Source organism: Lynx canadensis, chromosome B2 (genome assembly GCF_007474595.2).
Source record: "Lynx canadensis isolate LIC74 chromosome B2, mLynCan4.pri.v2, whole genome shotgun sequence".
NCBI lineage: Eukaryota > Metazoa > Chordata > Mammalia > Carnivora > Felidae > Lynx > Lynx canadensis.
Window position 1 is genome coordinate 5190799 of NC_044307.1, and position 27956 is coordinate 5218754.

General features: G+C 50.6%; 1 protein-coding gene across 1 annotated transcript; it reads right to left on the reverse strand.

Annotated features, from left to right (window-relative positions):
* Window positions 1-27847, reverse strand: ALDH5A1 (aldehyde dehydrogenase 5 family member A1). The gene is made up of 10 exons (XM_030314735.1): window positions 27515-27847; window positions 24059-24142; window positions 22279-22449; window positions 20555-20671; window positions 14670-14813; window positions 12633-12776; window positions 10448-10606; window positions 5899-6068; window positions 4265-4323; window positions 1-3307 (listed from the first exon to the last, which is right to left on the reverse strand). Exons 1-10 carry the CDS (start codon window positions 27824-27826, stop codon window positions 3102-3104), a joined length of 1566 nt encoding a protein of 521 aa, XP_030170595.1. The 5' UTR covers window positions 27827-27847; the 3' UTR covers window positions 1-3101.
* Between the last annotated feature and the right edge of the window lie 109 nt (window positions 27848-27956).

The following is a 27956-nucleotide window of genomic DNA, read 5'->3' on the forward strand; positions in this document are numbered from 1 at the left end:
TTCTGTTAATGCAACATTTATTAATTAAACATACACACATATGGCACACACACACACAAATCACCACATAACTCTTATTCAAGTAAAATGCTGTCTCACATAGCTGCATATGAATAATTAAAATCCCGGGCTCCAGCCTTCTGAGAAGGCAGTCACATGCCACAATCGAAAGTTAGTAAGTTACCAACAAAACAGATTTCTTTGCATTGTGCTTCTGATCTCTTTTCACGGAGTCTTTCCATGAGAATAAGGGAAAAAAAGACACAACACGTGGCCTAAAATCGTGTTTGAAAGCCACTCAAAGGGGTAAATACAACAGATGAAGATAGGCCGTTGCAATGAGAATCCTTGCCTAGCTGGGGAAAGGAAACTGAGGAGTTTTCTCTAGGCCGCCAGACTTGTGTTATCTGGATAATTTCACCTGAGTCACGCGATAATTGCTGGCAAATTCTTGGTGAGAACTCGTTGGAGCAATGCCCAGAAAAGTGCTTCTTACACACGCGTTCAATAAAATAAGAGAATGCCTGGTAAACGCAGGAAGATCAGTATCTCCCTCGGGCTCAGGATCTCTAGATCGGGACGGCCAACGTGTTCTGTAAAGAGTCGGAGTAAATGACGTAGGCTTTGCAGGCCACGCTGGCTGTGGCGCCAGTATTCAGCTCTGCTCACAAAGTGGCCATGGATCCAATGTGAAATGAATGCGCGTGGCTGTGTTTCAATAGAGTTTTATGGATGGAATCGAAAATCTGAATCTCCACATGATTTTGTGTCGTGAAATACTATCCTTTTGATTCCCCTCCCCGCCCAGTCATTTGGAAATACAAACACCATCCTCAGCTCCGGGTTGTACAGAAACAGGTGGCAGGCCACATTTGGCTTGTGAGCTGTAGTTGGCCAACTCCTGGCCACACAGGCTCATGTTATTGAAAAACAAACCCTGAAAGACACTTTTCTTTCTTCCCACAACCCGGAACAGTTTTACTAAACAGCAACCTATTTCCTTCCAAATTATTTTAATTACAAAATTAATCAAAGATATCGCAGTGAGTCTCTGAACCTGAATTTATGTACCTGGTGAGCCAAATATACAAGAAAACTCCGATCTGCCACCCAGCCAAGGGATCCACTGGTTTTGCAAAGTGACGCATGTAACTTTGAGCGTATTCTCTCAACACCTCCAAGCATCCGTGTTCCTGACTTCTAACAGATAACATTATAGGAATTTTATTAACAGAAAACAGATGGACGTGCCCAAATCCTAATTAGAATGTTATATAAAACAAGCCCCAAATTATAAAAACAAAAGGTAGAAATAAGCTGTCAATATGCTGCGTATGTGACTCTTGACAGGGCCTGGGGGAGGCATGTCACCAGGAGGCAGATTTCTGGTCCTTCCTCCTGTGGGTATCGGGATGTGGCTGGAGTGAGGCAGGCTAAGTCAAGGGAGCTCCAGCACCGGCTCTAAGTTCCTCCGTCCCCATGAGCATTCTGGACCGCTAGTGACTTACCCAAGGCTCCCCCGTGGCGGAGGGACAAATGCTAAGTCACAGGGTGGAAATGGGGGGAGGGGTAGGAACTACTTTTTCCTTCCACTACCCAGAATACCCACAGAGTGTCAGTGGATTCTGCACACACAGAGTAGGAAGGGAAAGAGCTTCTTCTCTGCCTGGACAGCCTTTATTCCTTTTCCTCAGTGTATCCATATGCATGGGAGACATGTCCAGAAAGACCTAGAATTTTCTTAATCAGAGCTCCTCTTTCCAAGTGAAAGGAGACACAGCATCATTTTTGTTACAAATGATGAGCTGTAAAAACTTACTGGAGAAGACGTGCCTGAATTTCAAGGCCTCACACCTCTTCCATTAGGCGGACTGGCAATTATGGAAATTCATTTTCCTCTCGGGGTCACTGTGGGGAGGCTGCTTGCTCTTGGGGGTGAGGACGGGAAGGGCAGGCTGCGGGCGACAGCTGCTCAGTCTTGGGTAGGAGTGCAGGCGGGCCCCAGCCTTCCTCACCTTGCAAAGCCACAGCTGGATTGGGGGGCAGGGAGGGGTTCTGCCGCTACTAAGAATAATGGCCCCTATACTGGCACCAAATTTTTTTCTTTCTTTTTTTGCAAACATTTCGGTTTCTGTTGGCCTTGCAATCTCCCATTGAACTAAGCAAGCCACATACAGCATCTCTCCTCTGCATGAGGGATGGACTGCCGAATGGCGCATCTACGGGAACTAAGCTCCCCCCGACCCCCCAAGGGCTGCCGGGCCACGCCTTTGTGCCTTCCCTTCTCCCAGCTGCCTCTGCTGCTCTCTGCTTTCTGCCTAGGCTGACTTCCTCAAGGAGACAAAATGAAATGGAAAGCAGGATGGAGATGAGAGCATGATCTTTAAGTAGTAAATTTAGGATGATGAAGCTTTAACTGAAACGGTCCCGGGGCGCCCGGCCGGCTCAGTCAGTGGAGCACATGACTCTTGATCTTGGGGTCGTGAGTTTGAGCCCCATGCTGGGTGTAGAGATTACTGAAAAATAAGCTTAAGAAAAAAGGTCCAGAAAAAGAGAGGCGTGTTCCTTCTTTCCTCACAGAAACACAGGAGATTCTGTGCTACTTCAAAGTCTTAAAAATGATCAATTCAGTCTCTGTGGCAACATTTAGGAATACACGGCACGGGCGTGTAGAGCTGAGCCAGGAGATTGACACGGACGGTGGGCCCACCTCTGCCCGGCCTGTCCTCATGCTCAGGGGTCCTCCGGGCAGCCCTCTCTGGTGTGAGCTCAGAGCCACAGGGGAGATGGCGGGGTCACGGCCCAGGCAGTGATGAGCCTCTGGGACGGGACACCCAGCTCTTGGTGGAGTCCCAGGGCTTCGCTCTATACGCGCAGTGCTGGTTCTTGGGGAGTCTGCGCCCCAGACGTATGGCATCTGCTGGTCCCTCATTAGGTAAGGGGAGGGGTGGGGCTCACCTGTGCTTAAGATCATGAGTATTGGAGGAGTTTGAAAAATCCCTAATTCCACTAACCTAGAAGTTCACCTAGAATAATGGATGGCATGTCCCCGTATGTGCACGTCAGCTTCCTTTTTTTATTTTTTAAAGCACTGACGAGTCCTACAAGCCCCCGAAGCACACGTATTTGAGCTCTAGGTACTCGTCGATGCCGTACTTGGACCCCTCTCTCCCGAGGCCAGACTGCTTCACCCCGCCGAAAGGACACTCCACAGAGGAGATCAGCCCCTCGTTCACGCCCACCATGCCCACTTCCAGCCGCTCCGCCACTCTCCAGATCTGGGCTGGGTCTTGAGAGTAAAAATAACCTGTCAGGGAAAGAAAGGGCACACGCGGCTTATACAGTCGCGTCTAAAGCAGAGGATGCCACAGGCGACCTCTGTCTAGTCCTTTTCAGCGTTTCCTTTCATCACGCCCATCACCACCACCCTTTCCGAACTGGACCCCCGTGGCCCCTGGGGCCCAGAATCTCTCTCCTGCCATCTCTGCCTAACACGGATGGCCTAGTGCAGGCTGCGGCCTCCTCTCCCCGCATCCTGTTGGGAAGGGACGAGAGGCGCGCCGGGCGCAGTGTCACCGAGGCACTCGGGCACACGTCCTATTGCAGCCTCGTGACAGGTCTGCACAGACAGCTGGGGGAAGGGCCTCCCCAGTGTGTGTGGCCTTCCTCCGGTTCCACGTACTTCGCTCACCCCCGGAGGGGAAGCTGCTACCGAGCAACCGTGTATCTGTGTCTTTGTATCTTCCTCAGCGCGCTCCCCTCACTGCGGATGCTAAATGCAGATTTGCCAGTGCATTTATGTGCATACGCTGGTGTCCCGGCAGTGGGATACGTCCCGTGGCCACCCTGACCATCTCCGAACTAAAAGGACGGTGGCCACTCAGGCTCCGTCTGCACGCACGGTCATTGCTACTTCCAGGGTCCCTGCGGCTCCCCTCGGTCTGGCTCAGGCCGCCAGGAGTCAGGCGGAATGGAAGAAAAAGACATGAACTTCCAGGCATCAAGCCTCCGAGAACGTGGGAATTTTGGGGTGTGGGCTTCTCCACCCACAAGCTGCCCCCCAGCTCTCACCAGGAGCTCCAAAATGTGGGAAGGACCAGACAGGAGGCCGTGACCTTGCACAGACCCGCTCGTGCCCCGAAAAGCAGCAGAACGCACGCTACAATGGCATTTCTGACTCAAAACCCAGGGGGATGTTTAAAAGGCAAACGCCAGCATCGGTTCCAGGAGCGGTTCTGATTCCCATGGAGCCAGGAGCGCCTACCTGCCAGCCCGACGTCAGCTGCGTTAGCGATCGCCACAGCCTCCTCCTCTGTGTCGAACCTGCCAGAGTTAAAGGGGTTGTCAGCAAAATTTGTAGGGGAGAGGGCACAGAAAACCGGCTCTCTGGTCTCCTGACTTGTTTCCCGAATAATGGCACGGGGTAAGTCGGGAGATCTGCAGAGACCCCAGGGCCGAGCACAGAAGCAAAGAGCCCTGCTGCTCAACACACACGGTTCCTCTCTGGCGAGAACGAGAGGCAAGCAGGCTGGCCATAGGGAACAGCGGCGACTTGGAATGTCAAACCAAATGCCTTCAAAAAGGATCACTGCTCTTGCTGCCTACCGAGACTTTGTAACAATCAGCAACCACTTTAGAAGCAAGCTGTCCCCAGGAAGCCGGGGGGCCAGGGCTCTGCGTGCGTGCGCTCCTCCCTCCCTGAGACGAACAGCAGAGAAACCAAAGCCCCTTGCGGCCCCTTCCAGCTTTATCCCTTTCTTTCCAGAACAAGCAAGATTTGAGAAGCATTCTTCCGGGGCAAAGGGCTCTGAGCACCCCAGTTCTTAAATTCAGAGGTCTGCCAGCAGCAGGAGCCAGCCATCTCTCTGGAGGAGACGGAGAAGGATAACAAACAGAATGATCTACAAGCCGGGAGGCAGCAACATTGGGACAGAAAAAGATGTAAGAAACGGATAAGCATCCACAGCAAAACAAGGGAGAATGAGGAAGTGGGGAGACTCCATTATGGGGAAGAACAAAGAAGTGGAGATAGCATGGATGACAGTAACTGAAGGAACACGGTGGGTGGGCTGGGTGGCACAGTGTATGTATCTCAGGAATGGATGGCTCAGCGGGCAGGTGGCAGGGAGGGGATGTCCCAGAAGGTGTCGGGAACAGATGAGGAGGTACGATGAATAGAGCGAAGAGGAGCGGGGTGACGCGGACGTGTCTGTATCACAGACCTCCTAGAGGCTGTTACGGAACGAATGGAGGGGAGAGAAAAACCTGCTGGAGAAACAGTGACCAGCAATTTCCCGGGACCAGACACACACCTTAGATATTTAAGGAAGACATTAGGACCGCAGCGTAAAGACGCTCACGACGTGCCTCACCAGTAGAACTTAACGTCAGAGACCATGAGAAATCTTCATAGTCTCCAAAAAAAAACTAGATCCTTTTCAAAGAAACAAGAACCAGACACTGACTTTCTCAGTAACGACTCCAGAAATAAGGAGACAGAGAAATGATATAGCGTTGAACCTAGAAGTTTATCCAGGTTGATTATTACTGACTTTTGAACATGAGACAAAACATCACCTAAGAGCGCAGCAGGTACATTTCCCTAACTCCCTCGAAAGAGCTCTTTGAGGATGTGCTCCGAGGAGAAGAAAAATGATTTCAGCAGAAAACACAAAAGTCAGGAGGCAAAGTAAAGAAGCTGCTGAATTCTGTGCTCTGCATAGGCAATGATAAAAACAAATTATTTTAGAACCATGAATGGGAGTTGTTCTTCTGCTGACACTACACAGCCCTGCCTCTGCAGCCCCCCGTCCCAGCCCCAGGGCCTTGAAACGGCACTCGAACCGCGTTCCTTTCTTGGTGTCCTCCTTCCCCAATCCACCCGCTGGGTGGTCTTACTTGATAACTGGTGCCAGAGGCCCAAACGTCTCTTCGTGAGAGCAGAGCATGTCCCTGGTGACGTTGCTGAGCAGTGTGGGCTCAAAGAAGTTTTTTCCGAGTTGGTGTCGCTTCCCGCCTGTCACAACAGTGGCGCCTTTGGACACTGCGTCATTCACGTGCTTCTCTACCTGCGTGAAGAGAAGAGGAGGAGCCCGGGACAGCGGGCTTGAAGATACGCTGGAGAGGATACAATCTCTTAGAATGTTAAATCTGCAGAAAACTGCTTTTCTTCATTTCTTTTTCTTAAAAAAACAGGTTGAGAACGAGGTGCCCTCATGCCTTCTAGGTAGAAAGAACCAAATACATGGAGACGCAGAGGCAGGAGGAGGGCATGTGGCAGGTGCAATGCCGCCTTCCCCTGCTCTTTGTTTTTCGCTGTTCCATTCGACCATTTGTTGAAGGGTCTGGTATGACCTGATGTCCTTCTGGGCCCGGCACCCTGAAGTTGCCCTGACGTTCTTTGCACTCTTTTTTGCTTTTTGTTTTTAACTTTCTTTTGAGAGAAAGAGAGCGAGGGATGGCAGAGAGAGAGAGAGTGAGAGAGAGTGACTGACTCCCAAGCAGGGTCTGCACTGTCAGCACAGAGCCCAACGTAAGGCTCGTGAGGTTATACCTGAGCCAAAACCAAGGCGCGGATGCTTAACTGACTGAGCCCCCCAGGCGCCTCTGTTCTCACACTCTTGAGTTGGCTCCAGGTTCTTGGGTGCCATGCTGTCCTCTTCACTTTCACTTTGTTCTAATACATTCTTCTCAAGTGGTCATTTTGAAAAAGGTGCACTGAAAATGGTGTGCTTCCTGAGTTTCCTGACACTGCGTGTCTCATGGTTTTGTTTTTGTTTCGTTTTTTTTTAGGGGGGTGCAAAAAAGGTAGTTTTTGAAAGCACGGGGACAGGACCCATGGGCAGGAAGAGCTGCCTGCCATGTCTGATGTTTTTACCTTGTGTTGGGTGGTGGTGGAACTGTCATCCAATTTTCCTTCAGAACGCTAAGTACACGTCTCTATTTCTAGTGTTGTTGAAAAGCGCTTCAAAAATAGTTCTTGCTCCTTGGCAGGTAGCTTTTCCCCCATCTCTGGAAGCTTTTAGGATCTTCTACGTTCCTGACACTCCACTGTTCTAGCAGAATGGATCTGGGCTTTCCGCTTTCCTTCCACTTGGCAGTTGGTAAAGTCTTTCCATCTGAAGAATCATTTTCCCCTGGCTCTGAGTTTTCATTTCTCATGTTTTTGATAATGCTCCTTCTTCCATGTCTGTTCTAGAGTTCTGTAGCTAAAATGGATATGCCTCTCACCTCAGATTCTGATTTCTTTTCAAATTTGTCATATTTTTCATTTGTCTTTAAAAAAAAAACAACTTGTATTAAGTAATCTCTACACCCAACATGGGGCTCAAACTCATGACCCCAAGATCAAGTCACATGCTGTACAGACTGAACCAGCCAGGTGCCCCTCATCTCTTTATCTTTTGCTTTAAATTCTCCTTGGTTCTGCCTTCCGTCTTCATCTACTGATGTTTTAAAAAAATTTGACCATCATGTGTTTAATTTCTGAAAACTCTCTTGTTCTCACTGCCTCAATTTTCACAGGACCTGCTTTTGTTTTGTAGATGCGCTATCTTCTCAGAAGCACACGGATGCGCTATGAGATCCTCAGAAAATTCCTTTCTGTTCCCAGACTCATCGGCTTCCTTGAGGGTCAGGTGTTCCTCTCATTGCTGAGGGTTTGCTCCAAACCCTGGCTGTTCACCTTCCTCGTGAAGGACTGGCTGGGTGACGTGGGTGGCCTTTACAGTTTCCGGTCTCTCCCCTGAACAAGGGGACAACGGCAAGCTCAGGTTTATTCTGACTTGGCAGGCTTCACGCTAGGGACACCCCTGTCCCCAGAGGGCAAAGGCATACCAACTGAGGTTGGAGCCGTAGCTCACCTCCTGCCCAGAGCAAATGCCTACACTCTCCTGGTGGTGGCTGCGAGGTGCAATGGTGTAGGGACGGCCCAGAAAACTGTACAAAATATAATTAGTTGGCGCCATGTTTCCCCTGCTCCCATTCCTACCCTACCCACTTCTAGAAAGTTCCATCCTAAAAAATGGCACCCACTTCCCCTACAGGCTTCCCCTGGGAATGCTTTGTCTGCTTTGACTTTTGTATTAGCACCATCCATTCCTCCTTCCAGAAGTTCTCCACAACCTTTGGTCCCCGGAGACCTCCCAGGGGAGGACTCTTATTCTTGGCAGAATATGCCACGGGATTTCTGGAAAGGTAAATACTGGCTGGGGCACACTCCACCCTCCAGAAGTGCCCTTTTTAATCCCTCGCCCCCTACCATGCTCTCAGAGTCCACTGTCTGCAACAAACCCCATTAGCCGTCATGGCTTACCTTCCACGATTTATAGCTCGAAAACTAATTATATTTAACAAGGGCCATCTCTTTGCCCCCAGAGAGAATATGGTCTGCCCTTTTCTGGTCATGTTAGATGTCATGTGCAGTGTCCCCCCCACCCAAATTTACCCTGTGACTGTGGGTATACTAAAGCAGGCACAATGGATTTTTGCAGATGAGAGGTTTTCTACTAAACTCTGAAAAACATCCTTCACCTTCCTTGTTCGAAGTCCTGGGACACAGCGCCCTCTAGAGGCCAATGGTTGCACCTTCACTTTGGCAGGAACACCAAAATCTCTAGAACAGTGGTCTCCCAGGCTGGCAAATTAAAAACAGCGGGGGCACTTGAAAAACTCTCAGTGCTGAGGCCCTACTCACACCCCGTCTCCTCGGGAAGGACTCTGGCATCTGCAGTTGTGAAAGGCACAGGGCGGGTTAAGAACCAGCACTCTGTCCCTCGAGCCACAGCTAGTTCAGACCCAAATTGTCTCCACTGGCAATCAAGGCACAGGGTCCAAAGTCACATCAAAAATGCAGGTAGTACCAACATACACTTTAATGCATGTTCTCTACTAGGGCAATGCCAAGGCAATCACTAGACAGTTATCAGAGCTCTGTCAAACCTCAGTGCTTCCCTTGGCTCCCGCTGGGTGAGGCAACAGACATGGGTCTTTGGGCCACCTCCTTTCTTCCCTGCACATCAATCTCCAGCCTCCATTTTCTGTCCAACTTAAATTATTCCATTAAAATCCTTTCTATTAATAGAGACTTATCTAAAGAGCATACTGGATGTTCATATCACAAGAAAGTTCCTTGTAAGTAACTCTAAAAAGGATAAGGTTTTTGCCCCCTTATTTATTTAATTCCAGGGTCATTAACATACCACGTTCTAGTAGTTTCTGGTATATAATACAGTGATTCAACAGTTCCAGACATCACCCAGTGTTTATCATGATCGGTGTACTCCTAAATCCCCATCACCTATTTCACCCACCTCTTTCCCCCTCTGGTGACCACCAGTGTGTTCTCTGTGGTTAAAAGTCTGATTTTTCTTGAGTCATTTCTTCTTTGTTTTTTTTTTCTTAAATTCCACATATGGTTGAGATCTTATGGTATTTGTCTTTGTCCGACTGACTTATTTCACTTCACGTTATACCCTCTAGATCCATCCATGTTGTTGCAAATGGCAAGATTTCATTCTTTTTTTTTTTTTTATGGCTGAGTAATGTGCCACTGTATATATGTAGTACATCTTCTTTATTTAAAAGGATTATGTTTTAAAACAGGAGATTATGTTTTAAAACACCAAGGGCAGAACTCTCGCCCAGCTAGTGATCTATCTAGACCGTGACTTTCTTTGAACAAACAGATCCTTCCTAAAAGCAGTCTCTCTCTCCTGGCATTTGTAAATACTGGGTGTGGCTTCTGTTCCTCTGCATCTCCCTACCAGATGCTTTTGTCAAGGATTCTTCTGAAGGGCATTTTGTTGTCAATGGAAGCCAGCATTTCAGCTGAAACACCCATGATTTCAAAAATAAAACCAGTCTTCCTTTCCTTTTAGCTGTTTAAAAATTTAAAGAACTTTGTCTTTCAAGATCCTAATTCCTGAGGCAGCCAGGGATAGAATGATCACCACTATCAGAGAAAATTTAGGGAGGGCAGTAGGAGATCTAAAGTAACAGAGCTCGGGGCGCCTGGGTGGCTCAGTCGGTTAAGCGTCCGCCATCAGATCAGGTCATAATCTCATGGTTCGAGTCTGAGCCCCGTGTTGGGTTCTGTGCTGACAACTTGGATCCTGGAGCCTGCTTCGGATTCTGTGTCTCCCTCTCTCTCTGCCTCTCCCCAACATGTGCGTGCGTGTGTGCTCTCTCTCTCTCTCTCTCTCAAAAATAAACATTAAAAATAAAGTGACATCTCATGAGCGCTCAGTGTAATGACAGAGCCAGAAAAGCTTATAAGCCAGATGATATCATTTATTTAATTCATGCAAATGGGCAGAAATTCACTTTTTTCTGATTTCTCCATTGTTTCCAAAACAGCCTTGCTGGGCACCTTACTAAAGTGTTTTTTGCTAGTTAAAGCTCTTGACACTGAAACCATGAAATTTAACAGAAAAGCAAATGAACTTACCTTTTCTACTGCCTTTTCATCAATTAATGGGCCTTGAGTAGTTCTCTCCTCAAATCCATTACCCACACGCAGGTTCGTTTTAATTGCCTCGGCAAATTTCTTCACAAAAGAATCGTGGATACCCCTTTGCACCAAGAAACGGTTTGAGCAAACGCAAGTCTGGGTGGAAAAAAAACCCAAACCAAATTCACAAGACCATTTGTCAGAAGCTACTGACCCAACCAATAAACGTGTCACTGTTGCTATCAGATACTCAATGTGAAAACACTTCCCCAAGTGGCTCTTGTCCTGTGTCCAACCTGCCATATTCCTCCCCATGTGGTTGGGGCCCTGAAGACGAATGCACAAAGTGCTCATTCTTCTCCAACCTCGTCCATAGCTGCCTCACCTCGAGGTTGAACAAGTAAGCAAGTACAAACATCTGCACAAAAAAGAGAAAGCCACCTGACTCAAGTTTTTTCCAAAGGGTTAAGTAAGCCATTATGAAACAAACAGGAAGAAAAAAGGAGCATAAAAAAACTAACTCCACGAGAGACAGTGATGCTGCAGTGACAGAGCAGGAGCAGGAAGGAAGGCAGTCAAAGACTGACTTCTATCTACTAGCTTATTAAACTATTTAAGGGTTTGGCTGAATTTGACATTTTGAAAATGGCCGTTCTTCCACATCAACCTAAATTATTGAAAAGACCTTTGTTTATTTTTTCCTAATTAGACCTAATATTTTAAAATTATAAAATACAACCACATTATAGGAATTGCAGTTATCACTGATAGATTTTCTTCCTGTATGTTTTTCTTAATCATGTATTTTTCTAGTAGAAACTATCTACTTATATATAGATAGATAATTTTGCATCCTGTGCATTTTTACTGGCTTAAATCAACATACCTCAAAGTTGTAGCTTTATAACTCTGAAGGTTACACATATTGGCATTTTATGTTTCTAAAAGAAAACACAGGTATTTCGGAAACAACCAAGCTATTTAAGGTTATATGAAAGGGGAAAAATTAATTACCAAAGGTCAACACAAGGATGAAAACTATTTGATACAGAGTATTATACAAGATTTCACCTTTTTTCCCCCACAATATAATCTTTCAGGGAGTTTTTATTCTGTCTCTGGAATGCATCTAAAACCACTTATTGGGGCACCTGGGTGGCTCAGTCCATTGAGCATCTAACTCTTGATTGCAGCTCAGGTCATGATCTCATGGATCATGGTATCGAGCCCCAAGTCGGGCTCCATGTTGCCAACATGGAGTCTGCTTGGGATTCTCCCTCTTTCTCTCTGCCCCTCCCCTACTCACATGAGCTCTTGCGAAATAAATAAATAAACTTAAAAAAAAAAAACACTTATTGATGGTACTCTGAGACAAAGTGCTTAAGGATATTTTGTAAGAAGCCAGGTTTCTGGCAACAGCCTGGAGAGAAACCAGGAGACAGGCCCCTTGGTCCACAGTCCCAGCTCCTTAGCAGTACTGGCTGGCACTACGACCCAGGGACGTAGGACTTCAAGTCAAACAGTCTCTCCAGAGTTTCGTTGCCTTATCTATAAAATGCAGGGTTTGTATCAGGTCACTTTGAAGGTCCGTACCAGATGTGTTATTCCGAGATTTCCTTGGAGGTGTGAACTCCGGCCGCCACTCCGATGGCAACCTGGACACCCCCTGGGCACCTGTACCGTGTGCCTGTCAGGCCGCCTCCACCTCAGGGACAGTGAGACCCAGGCAGCAGGGTTTTGAGTTTTTCCAGAACCATCTCAACATTTTCCTACTTTCTTTTCCTTAAGACTGTGGGCCTCAGACCCCAGCTGTTCAGGCTGTTTTGTGTCTGAGGAGAGGACTTTACCTATGCAGCAGAGAAAAGCCCGGTGAGGGAAAACTGAAGATAATAACTGAGGTCAGGGAATAACTGACGAGTAGGAAGAGAACAGTTTGATTAAAAAAAAAAAATCTGCTCATGAAATTCCTCATTACACCTTATTTCCGTTTGGACCCTCTGAGCCCAGAACAGTCACTGGCAAAAAGAGGGCCTTAAGAAATATGTGCTCAAAGAGTAAAGAAAGAATTACGGAAGGAACCTACAAGTTTCCTTCCAGGAGGTGAGTCAGGTGGTAAGATCTTTGTGAAACGCGCGCACACACACACACACACACACACCCTGAAAATCGCTGCAGGACTCACCTGTCCAGAGTTCCTAAATTTGGATGCCATGGCTCCCGCGACAGCCTGGTCCACATTGGCACTGTCGAAGACGATGAACGGGGCGTGGCCGCCCAGCTCCATGGAGACCCTCTTCACAGAGCCAGCTGCGTGGTGCAGCAGTATCTGCAACAGAGCACAGACTCCGTGAGCACCAGGCAGGAGCAGCTACCCAGCCACCCGCACCGGTAAGCCTCTGTTTCCCACAACTCCCCAGCAATGGAAAAGCCAGGCGCACAGTAGTGTACGTGGGATGACTGTCTGTATAAGAAAAGGAGGAAATGAGAACGTCTATTTCTAGGGGCACCTGGGCGGCTCAATCGGTTAAGCGTCTGACTCTTGGTTTCGGCGCAGGTCTTGCAGTTCATGGGATGGAGCCCTGCATCAGGCTCTGCACTGACAGCGCAGAACCTGCTTGGGATTCTCTCTCTCTTGGGATTCTCTCCCTCTCTCTCTCTGCCCTTCTCCCACTGGTGCTCACACATTGTTTCTCTCTCTCAAAAATAAGAGAGAACACATATCTCTATTTGATAAACAGTAGGAAGGTAACAAGAAACAAAGAGTATTTACTTATAGAAGGGAGGGAGTCAGGAGCAGGAGAGAGCCTTCTGAATGTGAGCGTGTTTACATCGTCTGGCTTCTTGAACCATCTAAGTGTATTACCTATTAAAAAATTATGTGGTGGGGTGCCCGGGTGGCTCAGTAGGTTAAGTGTCCCACCTCGGGTCAGGTCATGATCTCACTGCTCATGAGTTCGAGCCCCACATCGGGCTCTGTAATGACAGCTCAGAGCCTGGAGCCTGTTTCAGATTCTGTGTCTCCCTCTCTCTGCCCCTCCCCCACTCACACTCTGTCTCTCGCTCTCTCTCAAAAATAAATAAATGTTAAAAGAAATAAAAAAAAATTAAAAAACTTTACGGGACAATTGGCTTAATCATATTAGTGGGAAGATAATAAAATCTCCCAGAATCCCATAGCCCATAGCTTAGCACTGATAAAATTTTGAGGTATACTGATTCAGAATATGGTCACACACACAAGTTCATATATATGTACTTCCTCTTTTTTTTTTTTAATAAAGAAAACAGAATGGTAGATTTATACAGTTTTGTAACCTTTATCTTCCCAATTAACCACGTATCTGGAACATCTTAACACTTTCATAGCACTTTATACCATATTCCTTTAGTGTAACACTATAATGTGAAGATTCTCTTATGTTAGTACATGTTTCTAGAACATTCTTTTTTTTAATATTTATTTTTGGGAGAGCGCAAGCAGGGGAGGGGCAGAGAGAGAGGGGGACAGAGGATCTGAAGCAGGCTCTGGGCTGACAGCAGCGAGCCCGATGTGAGGCTCAAACTCACAAACTGTGATATCATGATCTGAGCTGAAGTCAGAAGCTCAACTAAGCCACCCAGGCACCCCTAGAACATTCCTTTATTCCATCGCATGGCTATTTCATAAATTTATTTAGCCCCCATCTGTTGGAAATTTAGCTTCCTAATTTCTTGTTAAAAATAACACTGCAATTATTCTCTCAGTATAAATTTGTAGAACGACGCACAACTGTAAAGCTTTTTAAGGAAACGAACAAAAAGGCCTTTCTATTTCTGTAAGGACCTTTCTACTACATACAATTTTTGTTCAATTCCAAGACCTCCATTCCAACATCAGTTGTATGTTTCTGGAAACTTTATTCCAGATCATGAAAGAAATGTGCATCTCACAACTGAGGAAACACAACGGACAGATTTCAGCCACTTCCCAAGCAACAAATCCTGAGAGCTCCAGCTGTGCCGACCCCTCGGTATGGTCAGAAGCCCGGGTCAGGTTCACAGTAAAGGACACTATCCAAAATGTCTCCAGAGGATGATCAGACATTACCTTATGCAACAAACCTTTCAACACTCTGCTGAGAATGTTCCTTAAGAGGTTGATAACGATGAACTAGTATTTTCAGTCTCCAAGGAAAATATGAGAACGACAGCTATTTTCTCTGACACTTAAGTCACGTACCTTTCCGGTAGCTGTTGAGCCAGTAAAGGAGATTTTGGACACCAGAGGGTCAGTACAAAGTGCTTCTCCTACTTCCTTGGCCTTCGCTCTGGAGCAGGGAATGACGTTGTACACGCCGGGAGGAATTGCAGCCTGGTCCGCGAGCTACAGAAACGGCAGGCGGGGGGGGGGGGGGGCAGCACGTGATCAAACCGGAACCGGGAAGAGAGAAACAGCTGTTTAAATCCAGAACGAACTGGGGGAAATACTAAATTGACCTTGGGGACAGAATAAGAATATATTTGGGCCTGAAATGAGATCCTTATTCATGCCAAGGTGATATCACACATTTACGGCATGAGTTTTCATGCCACTTTCTGTTTTCAAAAATAAAGAGAAAAAACAAAAACGAAAAAAGCCCCTTGGATTTCTTCCCTGAAAAATGGGAGGAGAGTTCAAGAAGCTTGGGGTTCACCTGTAGAAGGCGCGCAGGGGGCAGAGCCGCCCACAGGTGACCTCGCAGGGCAGCGGCGAGGAAAGAGAGGCGACGCCCGGGCCGCACACCAGGGCCGAAGGGAGCCAGCACGCCGACCCGCCAGCGCCCGGGCCCGGACCCCGCGCTCCTTCCACGCTGACCCTCCTTGGGTCAGCCGTTGCTGGAATCACCGTCACGTCCGAACCTCCTGAACAGTCAACACCGCAGGAACCCGACTGGGGATTCTGGGAAGACGGTGGGAACAGCAGAGTGTTGCACCCTCTCTGGGTCCCCTCGTAAACCCAGCGAGGGCAACGACGCGGCCAAACCGAAGTATCGGGGACGAGATGGGCAGCGGCGTGCGCAGGACGGTCGGCGTGTTTCCCGCGCCGCTGCGCTCACCCGTCCGACGTCCGACTGCCCGGGCGTCCGCCGCGAAGACGGCAGTCGGGACAACCGCGTGGCCACCCCCCCCCCCCACCCCCCCCCCCCCCCCGCTGCGCGGGCACCGGGCACCCGCCCCGCAGCCTTGTGGGAGAACCGACAGCCTGGCGGCTTGCTCCGGCCCGACCGGTGGGTGCGGACGGAAGCCGTGCGACGGGCGGGCCACGGAGGAGCCCAAGCGGCCCCCAGGTGCTCGCGGAACGCAGGGCAGGCGCCCCCAGAGCGGCCGCTGTGACCGCCCAGCGCAGCAGCAGGTGCCGGCCAGAGACTCCGCACAGAGGACCTGGGGGGGGGGGGAACCAACAGGCGCGGGGGAAGACCAAAGGGCCCCGGGGGGGGGGGGTGCTGGGCACGGCCCGGGAGCGTGTGATAAGGGGGAGAAGGCCCAGTTTACAGCGGGAAGGAGTGCAGCCAGGGAATCTCCGAGAGAAAACAAAAGGTGCTCTATGGAGTTAGAGAGTCAGGCCTCCTTTTAAAAGTTTAGGGGGGCGCCTGGGTGGCTCAGTCGGTTGAGCGTCCGACTTCGGCTCAGGTCACGATCTCGCGGTCCGTGAGTTCGGGCCCCGCGTCGGGCTCTGTGCTGACAGCTCAGAGCCTGGAGCCTGCTTCGGATTCTGTGTCTCCCTCTCTCTCTGCCCCTCCCCTGTTCATGCTCTGTCTCTCTCTGTCTCAAAAACAAATAAAACATTAAAAAAAATTAAAAAAAAAAAAGTTTAGGAAAACGAGGGGCGCCTGGAAGGCTCAGTTGGTTAAGTGTCCAACTTCGGCTCAGGTCATGATCTCATGGTCCGTGGGTTCAAGCCCCGAGTTGGGCTCTGTGCTGACAGTGCAGAGTCAGCTTGGGATCCTCTCTCTCTCTCTTTCTCTGCCCCTCCCACCCCCCCCCCCAATAAATAAACTTTAAAAAAAGAATAAAAGTTTAGGAAAACTAACTTCATATAAAAATAGAGTGAATGCTCACCAAAATATCCAAATCCCATACAACGCTATTAAAAGGAAAAAAAAAAAAAAAAAGCATGAGGCGCAGAAAGCATCCTTTTTGACAAGAGCATTCCAGAAAGACGTGCCCACAAGCAGATTAAAACTGTGATTTACTACTGGTGCACCTGGGTGGCTCAGTCGCTGAAGTGTCTGACTTCAGCTCAGGTCATGATCTCATGGTTCGTGGGTTTGAGCCCCACATCTGGCTGTGTGCTGACAGTTCAGAGTCTGGAGCCTGCTTGGGATTCTGTGTCTCCCTCTCTCTCTGCCCCTCCCCTGCTCACACTGTCTCTGTCTCTCAAAAATCAATAAACATTGAAAAAAAATTTTTAAAAAACCTGTAATTTACTATGAAATAAAAAGTTTTTAAATTGTAACAAGATACAAAACAGCAACATAAATTAAAATTAGAGAAATTTTGGAAATGAGGTAAGGGAACGCAGGAAAGAATTAGACGTACAAGGAAAAACTAATTTCAGAAATGAAAAGCAAACCAGAAGGAACTCAAGAACAACCTAACGGATAATCCCTTTATGGAAAACAGAAGGTGAAGAAGATATTCTTTAAAAAAAAAAAATTCTTTTAGTGTTTATTTTTGCAAGAGAGGGAGAGAGAGAGAGAGAGAGAGAGAATGAGGAGAAGGGCAGAGAGAGGGGGAGACAGAATCCAAAGCAGGCTCCAGGCTCTGAACTGTCAGCACAGAGCCCAACATGGGGCTTGAACCCATGAACCGTGAGATTCTGACCTGAGCTGAAGCCGAGTGCTTAACCAACTGAACCACCCAGGTGCCCCAAGAAGAAGATACTCTTAAAGATTAGGGAAACGATGTCTCTCTCTCCCTCTCTGCCCTCCCCTACTTGTGCTCTCTCTCTCTCTCAAAATAAATGAGTAAACTTAAAAAAAAAAAAAGTTTACGGAGACGATGAAAAAGGGTACAAGAGAGTGACAAAAAAGACTGACCACGTGGATGACAGGAGTTTCTGGAGAAGTAAACCGACCACGGGTGAAGGACAAACTCTGAAAACCGCCCAGGAAGGAGCTCTCAGAGACGACAAGAGTTCAGTGCAAACGCCCAGGAGCCGACTCCAGGAGGCCGCCATCGACCAAAAATGTGACAACCTGAGCTTCATTAAGGACAATACTTGCAAGGGATCGAAACTCATCAAATACATTAAAATCCATGATACTTCAAAAAATAGATGACTTGGTGACCTTCAGCAGATGGTAGGAATGAATAGGTTATTAATTTGAGACACTGGTAAACAGAAAGAAGGAAATCAGGCATGTATGCGGTTTTTTTTTTTTTTTTTTTTTTTTTTTTTTTTCAACGTTTATTTATTTTTGGGACAGAGAGAGACAGAGCATGAACAGGGGAGGGGCAGAGAGAGAGGGAGACACAGAATCGGAAACAGGCTCCAGGCTCCGAGCCATCAGCCCAGAGCCTGACGCGGGGCTCGAACTCACGGACCGCGAGATCGTGACCTGGCTGAAGTCGGACGCTTAACCGACTGCGCCACCCAGGCGCCCCATGCGGTCTTTTTCTACGTGAATTTACCGCTGGGTGACCAAGCAGGAGATAACGAGAGGATGCGTTACAGAAATGCTCTAGTGAATAAATGAAATGGAAAAATTCAGGGGCACCCAGCTGGCTCAGTCCAGGGGGTGTGTGACTCTTGATCTCCAGGTTGTGAGTTTGAGCCCCATGATGGGTGTGATTACTTTAAAAAAAAAAAAAAAAAAAAGAACAAATGAAAGAATTCAAAGATCACCATTTCTGTAACTCGTAACCAGTTAACACACCGGGCGGCACTGACCAGCACCCCACCCCCCGCCCGCCGCCAACCTCACAAGACCAGAGACGACTGCGCATCCTAACAGGACACCAGGAGACCCAACCCAAGTCCGACGAGGTGTCTGGACGAAGTTTATAGAGGTTTTTAGAAACGTGGTCCTGAGCCTTTCCAATCGACACAGATGTGTGTTTCTGAATAAGTTTTGTAAGCAGGACGGATCTACTGGCTGTATAGGAACTGGCCCCGAACACCATAATTTGTAGGAACCATGCCATTACCTATACCTTCGCCCAAGGAACCTAATGAGAAGGTTCATGTTCACACATCGTACAGATTTAAGGATTATTTCAAGGAAAACTACAACAGCTCATCTAGAAAAAAAGCCTCCCGTTCAGTTAATGTTTCCTGTTGGTCTCTGAGATAAGGTGCCCTTGGCGGGGGGACGCCCTTAAAGAATGGGAGCTTCTGACCACTGGGTCTGGAGCCACAGCGGGTCCCAGGGGCCTCGAATGGCAAACGCAGTAATGTGGTAACAGCCACTGCCTTTGGGAAGCTCCTCCCTCTGACCGCAGGGCAAGAGACAGCAGCACAGGGACCCCGGGGGAGGTGGTCCCGGCCCAGGAGGGATGGGGGTGACGAGGCCACATCCTGACAGCCATGCTCACGAGTGGCTCTCCCTGCACGGGAGCCCTGCCTCCCACAAGCACGTCCCCGGTGCCTCCTGGATCCAGGCACCGTCCCAGGCTCTGGCAGGTGCCCATCTCTACATCTTCACTTCCGTTCCGGGGTGAGTGAAATGCCGGCTGTGGCAGGAGGACAGCGTCTCAGGGAACAAGAATAAAGCAGAGAAGGGGATCAGGAGGGCAACGCTGTGATTCTCCAACAGGGTGGCCAGCGGAGCCTCCCTGAGAAGGTGGCATTTGAGTAACATCTCAAGAAGCAAGTCCTGGGCGTGCCTGGGGAAGAACCTGCTGGAAGGAGGAAAAGCAGGTGCAGAGAGAGAGCTGAGTCGGGGTGATCTGGGTGGCGTGGTCTCAGGCACAGCAGGGGCCACAGCAGCTAGAGCAGAGGGGGACGGGGCTCCAGAGTGACAGGTAAGGTCTGGGAGGGGAAGGGGACTAGGGCTAGGGGCTGGCATCTTATAGGGCCTCGGAGGCCACTGCAGAAGTTGGGGCTTCACTGCAAGTGACAGGAGAAGCCACGGGAGGGTTTTAAACAGAAGAATGGCGAGATCTGATGGGATGCTGATTGAACTGGAGAAGGGAGAGGTAATAAGAGGTTCCCTGGATGTGAGAAATGCCCACATTTTAGTCGTATGCCTGCTGACTTAATACAAGTGATGGACAGATACCATTTTTTAATCTTTTCTTTAACGTCTGTTTATTTTTGAGAAAGAGGGAGACAGGAGGCAGAATCCCAAGCAGGTTCCAAGCTGCCAGGGCACAGCCTGATGTGGGGCCCGAACTCGCAAACCGAGAGATCATGATCTGAGCCAAAATCAGCAGTTGGATGCTTAACCAACTGAGCCACCCAGGAGCCCCACACCTTTTTGAAGTTTATTTATTTATTTTGAGAGACAGCACAAGTGGAGGAGGAACAGAGACAGAGGGGGAGAGGGGCAGAGGGGGAGAAGGAGAGGGGGAAGGAAAGGGAGAGAGAATCCCAAGCAGACTCTGCCCTGCCAGCACAGAGCCTGAACCTCCAGATTGTGACACGAGCCAGAATCAAGAGTCAGATGCTTAACCGACTGAGCCACCCAAGTGCCCCCACCTTTTAAAAAAAAATTTATTTATTTTGAGTGAGAGAGAGAACAAATTGGGGAGGAACGGGTGGGGGGAGCGGAGAGAGAGGGGGAGAGAGAGAGAGCGAGCGAGAATCCCAAGCAGGCTCTGCACTGTCAGCCTGGAGCCCGATGCGGAGCTCAAACCCATGAACCATAAGGTCATGACCTGAGCCAAAACCAAGAGTTGGATGCTTAACCAACTGAGCCACCCAGGCGCCCCGGACAGAGAGCATCTTTAGGGCAGCCTAAAACATGTGTACAGATGTCAGAAAGTCCCCCATTGTTGCTTTTTCTCAAACGTCAGACTTAAAATAACTGCTAGTCAGTTAAAACCCATCACCATCCAGCATGAGACGCAGCTAAAGGGGCAGGTTTTCAATCTGCTGCTTGGGCTTGGTCAGCTCCGTACCACCGCGGGGGAGAGGCTCACCTCGGCCAGGGCCAGGGCGGAGAAGGGCGTGTGCTCGGCGGGTTTCACCACCACGGTGCAGCCGGCGGCCAGGGCGGCCCCCACTTTCCTGGTGATCATGGCGCTGGGGAAATTCCACTGGGGTGAGAAGAGCAGAAAGGAGATGAGAGACGCTGGACCGCCCGGTCGTTCAAAGGCAGGCAGGTCGGGAAGTCAGTCAACAGATGCCATTGCACACACCAACTCCCAAAGCAGTGCTCCCGCTCCTCCTGCACAGGTGAGCTCTCAGAACACCTGACACCCGTCCACCCGGGCAACTCTGGGGACAAAGGCTCGCCAACACAGGGAACATTTTCAGAATTTAAAACAGTACAAGAGTATCCACACCAGGAGTTGGCAAACTTTTTCTGTAAAGGCCCAGATCGTAAAAATTTAGGCTCTGGGGGATGTACAGTTTCTGTCTCAAGTACTCCGTGGTTCTTTTTTTTTTTTTTTTAACGTTTTTTTATTTATTTTTGAGACAGAGACAGAGCATGAACGGGGGAGGGGCAGAGAGAGAGGGAGACACAGAATCAGAAGCAGGCTCCAGGCTCTGAGCCATCAGCCCAGAGCCCGACGCGGGGCTCGAACCCACGGACCACGAGATCGTGACCTGAGCTGAAGTCGGACGCTTAACCGACTGAGCCACCCAGGCGCCCCAAGTACTCTGTGGTTCTAATGTGAAGGCAGCCACAGACAGTGCGTGCAGGGATGGGTGTGGCTGTGTCCCAATAAAACTTTATTCACAAATACAGGCAGCAGGGCTGGGTTAGGCCTGAAAGCTGTACTTGCCTGACCCTCTAGGAGAAAACATTAGCAAAGGTAATTTTCCAAATGGCAGGTGATTTATTACTTCCTTCTATTTATAGATCTATATTTGTAGACCTCTCCCTATTTTATTTTGACAAATACTTGCATAGTGCCGATTCTGTGCCAGGCACTATTCTAAGCACTTTTAAATTATAATTAAATCCTCATCAACACCCACTGAGGTCAGTATTATTATCCTGGAGGACAATGAGGACATCCGTTGGGGAAAATTGAGACAGAGCAGTTAAGTAACTTGCCCAAGGTCACACAGCTTGTGAACGTCTAGTTCCGGGTCACACGGAGTCAGTCTAGGCAGTAAGGGGGGCGTCAGCCTGTGACTCTGCTGAGCCAGGGAAGAAAGCGGTCTCGGGACCAGCGGGCACTGTAGGTGAACTGACACGAGAGGCCTGGCAGGCGGCAGGCCCTCTGGTGGCCCAGACAGGGCTGGGTGCCCTACCAGCGTATTGTGGCTCTGTGCAGGCAGACACAATGTTGTATTTCTTAGCCTTTTCACCTCCAGAACCTGGCCCACTGCACGCAAACACTTGGCTGTTGATGATAACCATAAACTCAGCATAAAAATGTCCCCAAACCACAGCACGTTCAATGTGTCACATCCTGCCTCTAGGAAAAAAGACCTTTGCAGATGTGCTAGAGCCGCTGCCATCAAGCAGCCTTTAAGCCATGTCAGAAAAGCCACTGGGTCCTGCCGTGGGTCCCTCCACCTCTGCAGGCATTAGAAACAGGCCTCCCCGGCCGCCACCCCACACTGGGAATCAGGGAGCAAGGGCAGGTGACAGCCCCCGGCAGGAGCACACGTCTCCCCGAGGAAGAGCGAGGTGTCCCTCGCTGCGTCTCCTACCCCAGGCCCCTGCCCATCCCGTTGGTCCACTTACCGGCGTGATGACCGCGGCCACCCCGAGGGGCTGCTTCAGGACCAGCGCCCGCTTCTCCTTGGCGGGGGTGTAGATGACGTCTCCGTAGACACGGCGGGCCTCCTCTGAAAACCACTCTAGGAAAAGGGCGGAATAGGCAACTTCCCCCTGTGCCTCCTTCAGCGGCTTCCCCTGGACCGGATCGGAAAAGGACACATTCAGAGGCGCCTGGGTGGCAAGGTCCGTTAAAAGTCCAACTCCCGATCTCAGCTCAGGTCATGATCTCAGGGGATCGCGGGTTCGAGCCCCGCATTGGGCTTTGTGCTGTGTTGACAGCACGGAGCCTGCTTGGATTCGGTCTCTCCTCTCTGCCCCTCCCCTACTTGTGCTCTCTCTTTCGAAGTAAGTAAACAGACTTAAAAAAATTAAAAAAAGAAAAGGACACATTCACTGCCTTCTAACCACAAAAGCCTGACTCCGCGCCTGGAAATTCTTCCAGGCCGCATGCACGGCAGACGAGTCTCCTGCCCCTCACAAAACCCATGTGGTTGTTGAGAAATTCGGTGACCCCAGCAGAAGTCTTGGAAAGCAGAGTTACAAACGGTGACAGAAAGCAACGAGCCCCACCCAAGCCACAATCCTGTTCGCATCCAAGATAGTGGCAAGTGCGTCTCCTCCTTTGTTCTCCTCCTAACATCTTCCCGAGGGTGGGACCCTGGTGTCACATGACTGTTACAGCTACCAGAAGCTACAGGCTCGTTTTCAACGTACAAAAACACCATGAAAAAAAATCAACCGTACCAATCACATGGAAACAACTGGGAACGGTGAAAAAGCATTATTCACATAGTTTCACTCAAAATCTATTTCTCACGTGTTATGGTTATCACTATAACCTCTCCTCCCACCTTCAGTACAGTTTGTTCTCTGTATTTAAGAACCTCTTTTTGTCCTTTTTACTTTTCCTTTGTTCCGTTTCTTAAATTCCACATAGAAGGAAATCATAAAATGTACCAGTCGTTCTTGGACTGATTTATCTCACTTAGTGTAATACTCCCTAGCTCCATCCATGTTTCTCTATGTCACTCAAGCGTGCAACATACAAATGGTTCTAGCAACGATGAGGGCCTGGCTTCATTAGCAACAGTTGGTGCCGGGCACAAGAACTAGTTGGTATCTATGGGGGTGCCTGGGTGGCTGGTTAGGCATCTGACTGGCTCATGATCTCACGGCTCATGAGTTCGAGCCCCACATCGGGCTCTGTGCTGACAGCTCAGAGCCTGGAGCCTGCTTCAGATTCTGTGTCTCCCTCTCTGTCTGTACTCCCCACCTCCACCACAGCCCCCCTCACCCCCCGCCATCTCAAAAATAAACATCAAAAAAAATTTTTTTAATAAATAAACATTTAAGGGGCGCCTGGGTGGCGCAGTCGGTTAAGCGTCCGACTTCAGCCAGGTCACGATCTCGCAGTCCGTGAGTTCAAGCCCCGCGTCGGGCTCTGGGCTGATGGCTCAGAGCCTGGAGCCTGCTTCCGATTCTGTGTCTCCCTCTCTCTCTGCCCCTCCCCTGTTCATGCTCTGTCTCTCTCTGTCCCAAAAATAAATAAACGTTGAAAAAAAAAATTAAAAAAAATAAATAAATAAACATTTAAAAAAAGGATTAGTTGGTATTTGACCATTAGGTGAAGAATTCCCATTTTCTTTAGCTGCAGAACAGCCCTGAAGTTAGAGGCTTTCCCAAGCTTTTGCCTGAGAATTCCAGGGCATTTTCTTAGGGTAACAAGTTAGGACCTTGAACTTACACTTTCAGCTGTAATGATCTTGGCAAGGTCATCCTTATTTTGCATCATTAAGTCGTACCATTTCCGAAGTAATGAACTCCTCTCCTGGCCGAGGAAATAAAAACAACAGTCATACAAAATAACCTTCCGTGTCCCCTCACTCTCGGGGAGACACAACTTGACCTTTCTTTTTGGAGGCATAATCCACATATAACGTTGTTAGTCTCAGGTGTGCAGGCCCCTCTTTGATAAGTAATGAGATTCCATTTCAAGTTGCACGTAAAGGCGTATGCTGAGTCCTAAATCATGAAAGAGAAAAGCAGCTTCTGTGGAACAGTGCAAATATGAACAATTTCACCGCACACAGGTACAGTTTCCTGCTGGCCCTGTGCTCTGCCAGGTAGGAATCTGGTGACTACAGGCCAGCACTTCCTCTGGGTGAGACAGGAAAGACTGTGTTCTAGGGGGCCTAGCTCGGAGAAAGCAATCAAATATCTGAGTACACGGTCTGCTCGATGTAAAGCACACGCTCTGCCTGAGAGAGAACGAGAGAAGACGGGAAACGGCGTAAGAACTGCAGGAATACAAAGTGGCTTCTGCTGGTGGCAGAAAACACAATGTCCAGGCCGAACCCTGGGGGCCAGGGGAGGCGACGAACCATCCTCAGTATGCACAGCCTGGGTTACGGGCTAATGGGGTCCGCCCAAAACAGACATGTTGCAGGGGCGCCTGGGTGACTCAGTCAGTTAAGCATCCAACTTCAGCTCAGGTCATGATTTCATGGTTCTTGAGTTTGAGCCCCGTGCCGGGCTCTGTGCTGACAGCTCAGAGCCTGGAGCCTGCTTCGGATTCTCGGTCTTCCTCTCCCTCTGTCCCTCCCTCACTCTCACTCTGTCTCTCAAAATAAACAAACATTAAAAAGTTAAAAAAAAAAAAAAAGAAGGAAGCAGACTTGACTTTGGATTTCTAGCCCGCAGAACTGAGCCAATCTGTTTCTGTTGTTTGAACCATCAGGCTTGTGGGGCAGCTCCCAGAAACTTCCACAGCCTTTGTGAGGAGCTGTGTGAGCATGCAGGGCTCCAGCAGGGAGGCTCACGGTGCACGGAGTCACGTGGGGCTCAAGTCCCAGAACCCCCACCTGAGCAGGGGTGAGTGGTGGATGGTGAACTCTGAGCCTCTCGCAGCCAGGTCCCTCATCCAAAACAAGGATTGAGTATCTACCTCATAGAGCCATCAAAAGGACTAGAGGAAGCACCTGTTAAGCACCAAGAACAGTACTCAGATGTGGCGGGCACCGTAACGGCCCTCAGAGACGGCCTCACCCTAATCACTGCAACCTGTCAACCTGTTACCTTACGTGGCAAAAGAGATTTTGCAGGTGTGATTACGTTAAGGACCTCGAGGTGAGGAGGGTAGCCTGCATTTCCCAGGTGGGCCCAATGTAATCACAAGGTCACTATAAGAGAGAGGCAGGAGGGTCAAAGGCCAAGTAGTAGCAGAAAAAGAGGCTGGAGCGTGGGGCTGCCTTAAGAAGCCGAGAAAGGTGACGAAACCCCTAGAGCTTCCAGAAGGAACACAGCCCTGTCCACACATTTTGGGCTTCTGACCTCCAGAATAGTAAGGGCATTTGTGTTGTGTGAAGTCACGAAGTTTGTGGTAATTTGTTACAGCGGCCACGGGAAACCAACGCGCCGGCTTATGAGGCGCCTGTAAGTACCTAGCTCCCTTCTCCCCCGAGCTCCTCCAGGAGGTCCCAAGGTGGGAAACGGGAGGTCCTAAAACACGTGAAAAGAAAGCTGTGAGGCAAGAAAAAATGTCAACAGGAAATGCAAGACCTGTGCTACTGAGAGAAGGGAGAATAGTGAGGCTGTGAGCTCGCTGGGATGGGCCCAACGGCAGAATCAACAGGTGAACTCGACCTCCGCAACGGGTGGGCGGGCGGTACGTGAAGGCCTAGGAAAGCGGGCAGAAAGCGGCTGAGGGCGGGGGTGGACGGCACAGGCCTGGGGACAAGAAGGGAGGGTCACGGTGTCCACACAAGCCGTATCGGAGCCCACGTCTCATAGCTGCAGAGGTGGGCCTGTCTTCCTAGGCAAGGCGGAGCCCCTTACTTCCTCAGGAAAATGCTCCGAGATCCTTCCAAGAAGGAAGGAGAGAAGGCCCGAGATCCTTCCAAGAAGGAAGGAGAGAAGGCCCGAGCTCCTGGAGGACAAGCTGATGCCACGTGTTCACGTTCAAGGGCACTGATGTCAGGTAGGTGATGTGAACACCCGGGACTGTGTCAGTGAGCGGTCCCGGCACCAGCCCTGGGCTCAAACAACCACCGGAGCAGAGATGGGGGCAGAAGAGCTGCGGACGCCTGCAACACCGCCAGCTCCTGCCCACCCCCTTCCCCGTCTCGGCTGGTGGTCACTCCTTCCTGCCCCGCTGTTCTGGCCAGAGACCCTGGGGTCCCGGCTGACCCCTCTTTTTCTCACACCCTGTCACCGCCAGGGACTCCAGTTACCTGCACGGTCACAACAGACCCTTCCGCGGACCGCCCTGCTTCAAGCCTCAGTCACTGCCACCAGCCCCCTAAGGGACCTCCACCGCCCCTCCCTCTCCGTGCTGTGCCCCCAGTACCCTTTCCAAATGCAAACCCGGTCACCGCTCAGCTTGAAACCCTGGGACGGTGCCCCACCTCCCTCAAGGTAAAACCTAGTCCACGCTCCCCTCTGGATCCAGCAGGCCATCCCCTGTCTCTCCCGCCTGCAGAGCCTCTCCACCCCCTTGCTGCTCTACAAATGGGTCAGGCACGCTCCTGACTCGGGAATCTTGGTCCAGCTGAATTCCCTTCCCCTGCCTTTATCGTTGCAGCTCGTGTCCTCTGGGAAGCTACCCTGATGCTCAGGCTGAATTGTCTCCCCCTGCTGTGCCCCCGGTATCTCAGAACAGGGTCTTGAAAGAGGTTATCAAGGTTCAACGAGGTCATACAGGTGGGTCTTCACCCAACACGACTAGCGTCTTCACAGGAAGAAGGTAAGGACACGGACAGGTAGAGAGGGAAGGTCGTGTGAAGACGACCACCTGCAGGCCCAGGAGATGCCCGCTAGCGCAGCGCCCTTCCACGCAGGCCGAAACCCGGAGCACGGTCCTGCACCACGCCCGACGACCCAGGCTGAGCCACCTGAGCTCACCTCCCGGCCCCCCCCGCCCACGGTCAGGCCCCTCGACCTGCTCACCCCACCCTCGGCTCGCTGCTCATTTCATGTTCTTCCTCCGGCTTCTGCCTGCCGGGCTGGACGCTTCCAGAGGCTGGAGGGCGGCGCCTGGCCCCAGCCCCCCCGCACCGCGGTCGGGACCACGCCGACGCTCCAAACTTCCCCGTGGCTCGCCTCTGCTCTCCTTTCTACGACTTCGTGCCCGGCGCATCGGGGAGGGGGGAGCGACGCGGCCGGTTTCCCTATGGGGCAAGCCCGGGCCCCCGAGCGCGCTCACCTTGGCCGGGACGCCCCTCCAGCTGCAGAAAGCCTCGTAGGCGGCGCGCACCGCGGCGCGGGTCTCGGGCACCCCGCAGTCGGCCACCAAGCCCAGCTGGGCGCCGCTGGCCGGGTCGTGCACGGGGAAGGCGGCGGCGGCCGGGAGCCAGCGGCCGCCCACGAAGCTCTCGGTGCGCAGCAGCGCCGCGGACAGGCCGGCCGGGCCCCCGGCAGAGCGGCGGGGCTGCGCGGGGCAGCCGGGGCGCAGGCCGCGGCCCGCGGGCGGGAGGCGCGGGGCCCGGCAGCTCCGCAGCCGCAGGCAGGTCGCCATGGCCCGGGAGGCGGCGGCAGGAAGCAGGCAAGCGAGCGCGCGCCCCAGTGCAAGGGTCGGGGCGGCGGGAGGAGCGAGGCGGCGGCGGCGGCGGGGACGCGCCCGGCACGCGGGGACGCGGGGACGCGGG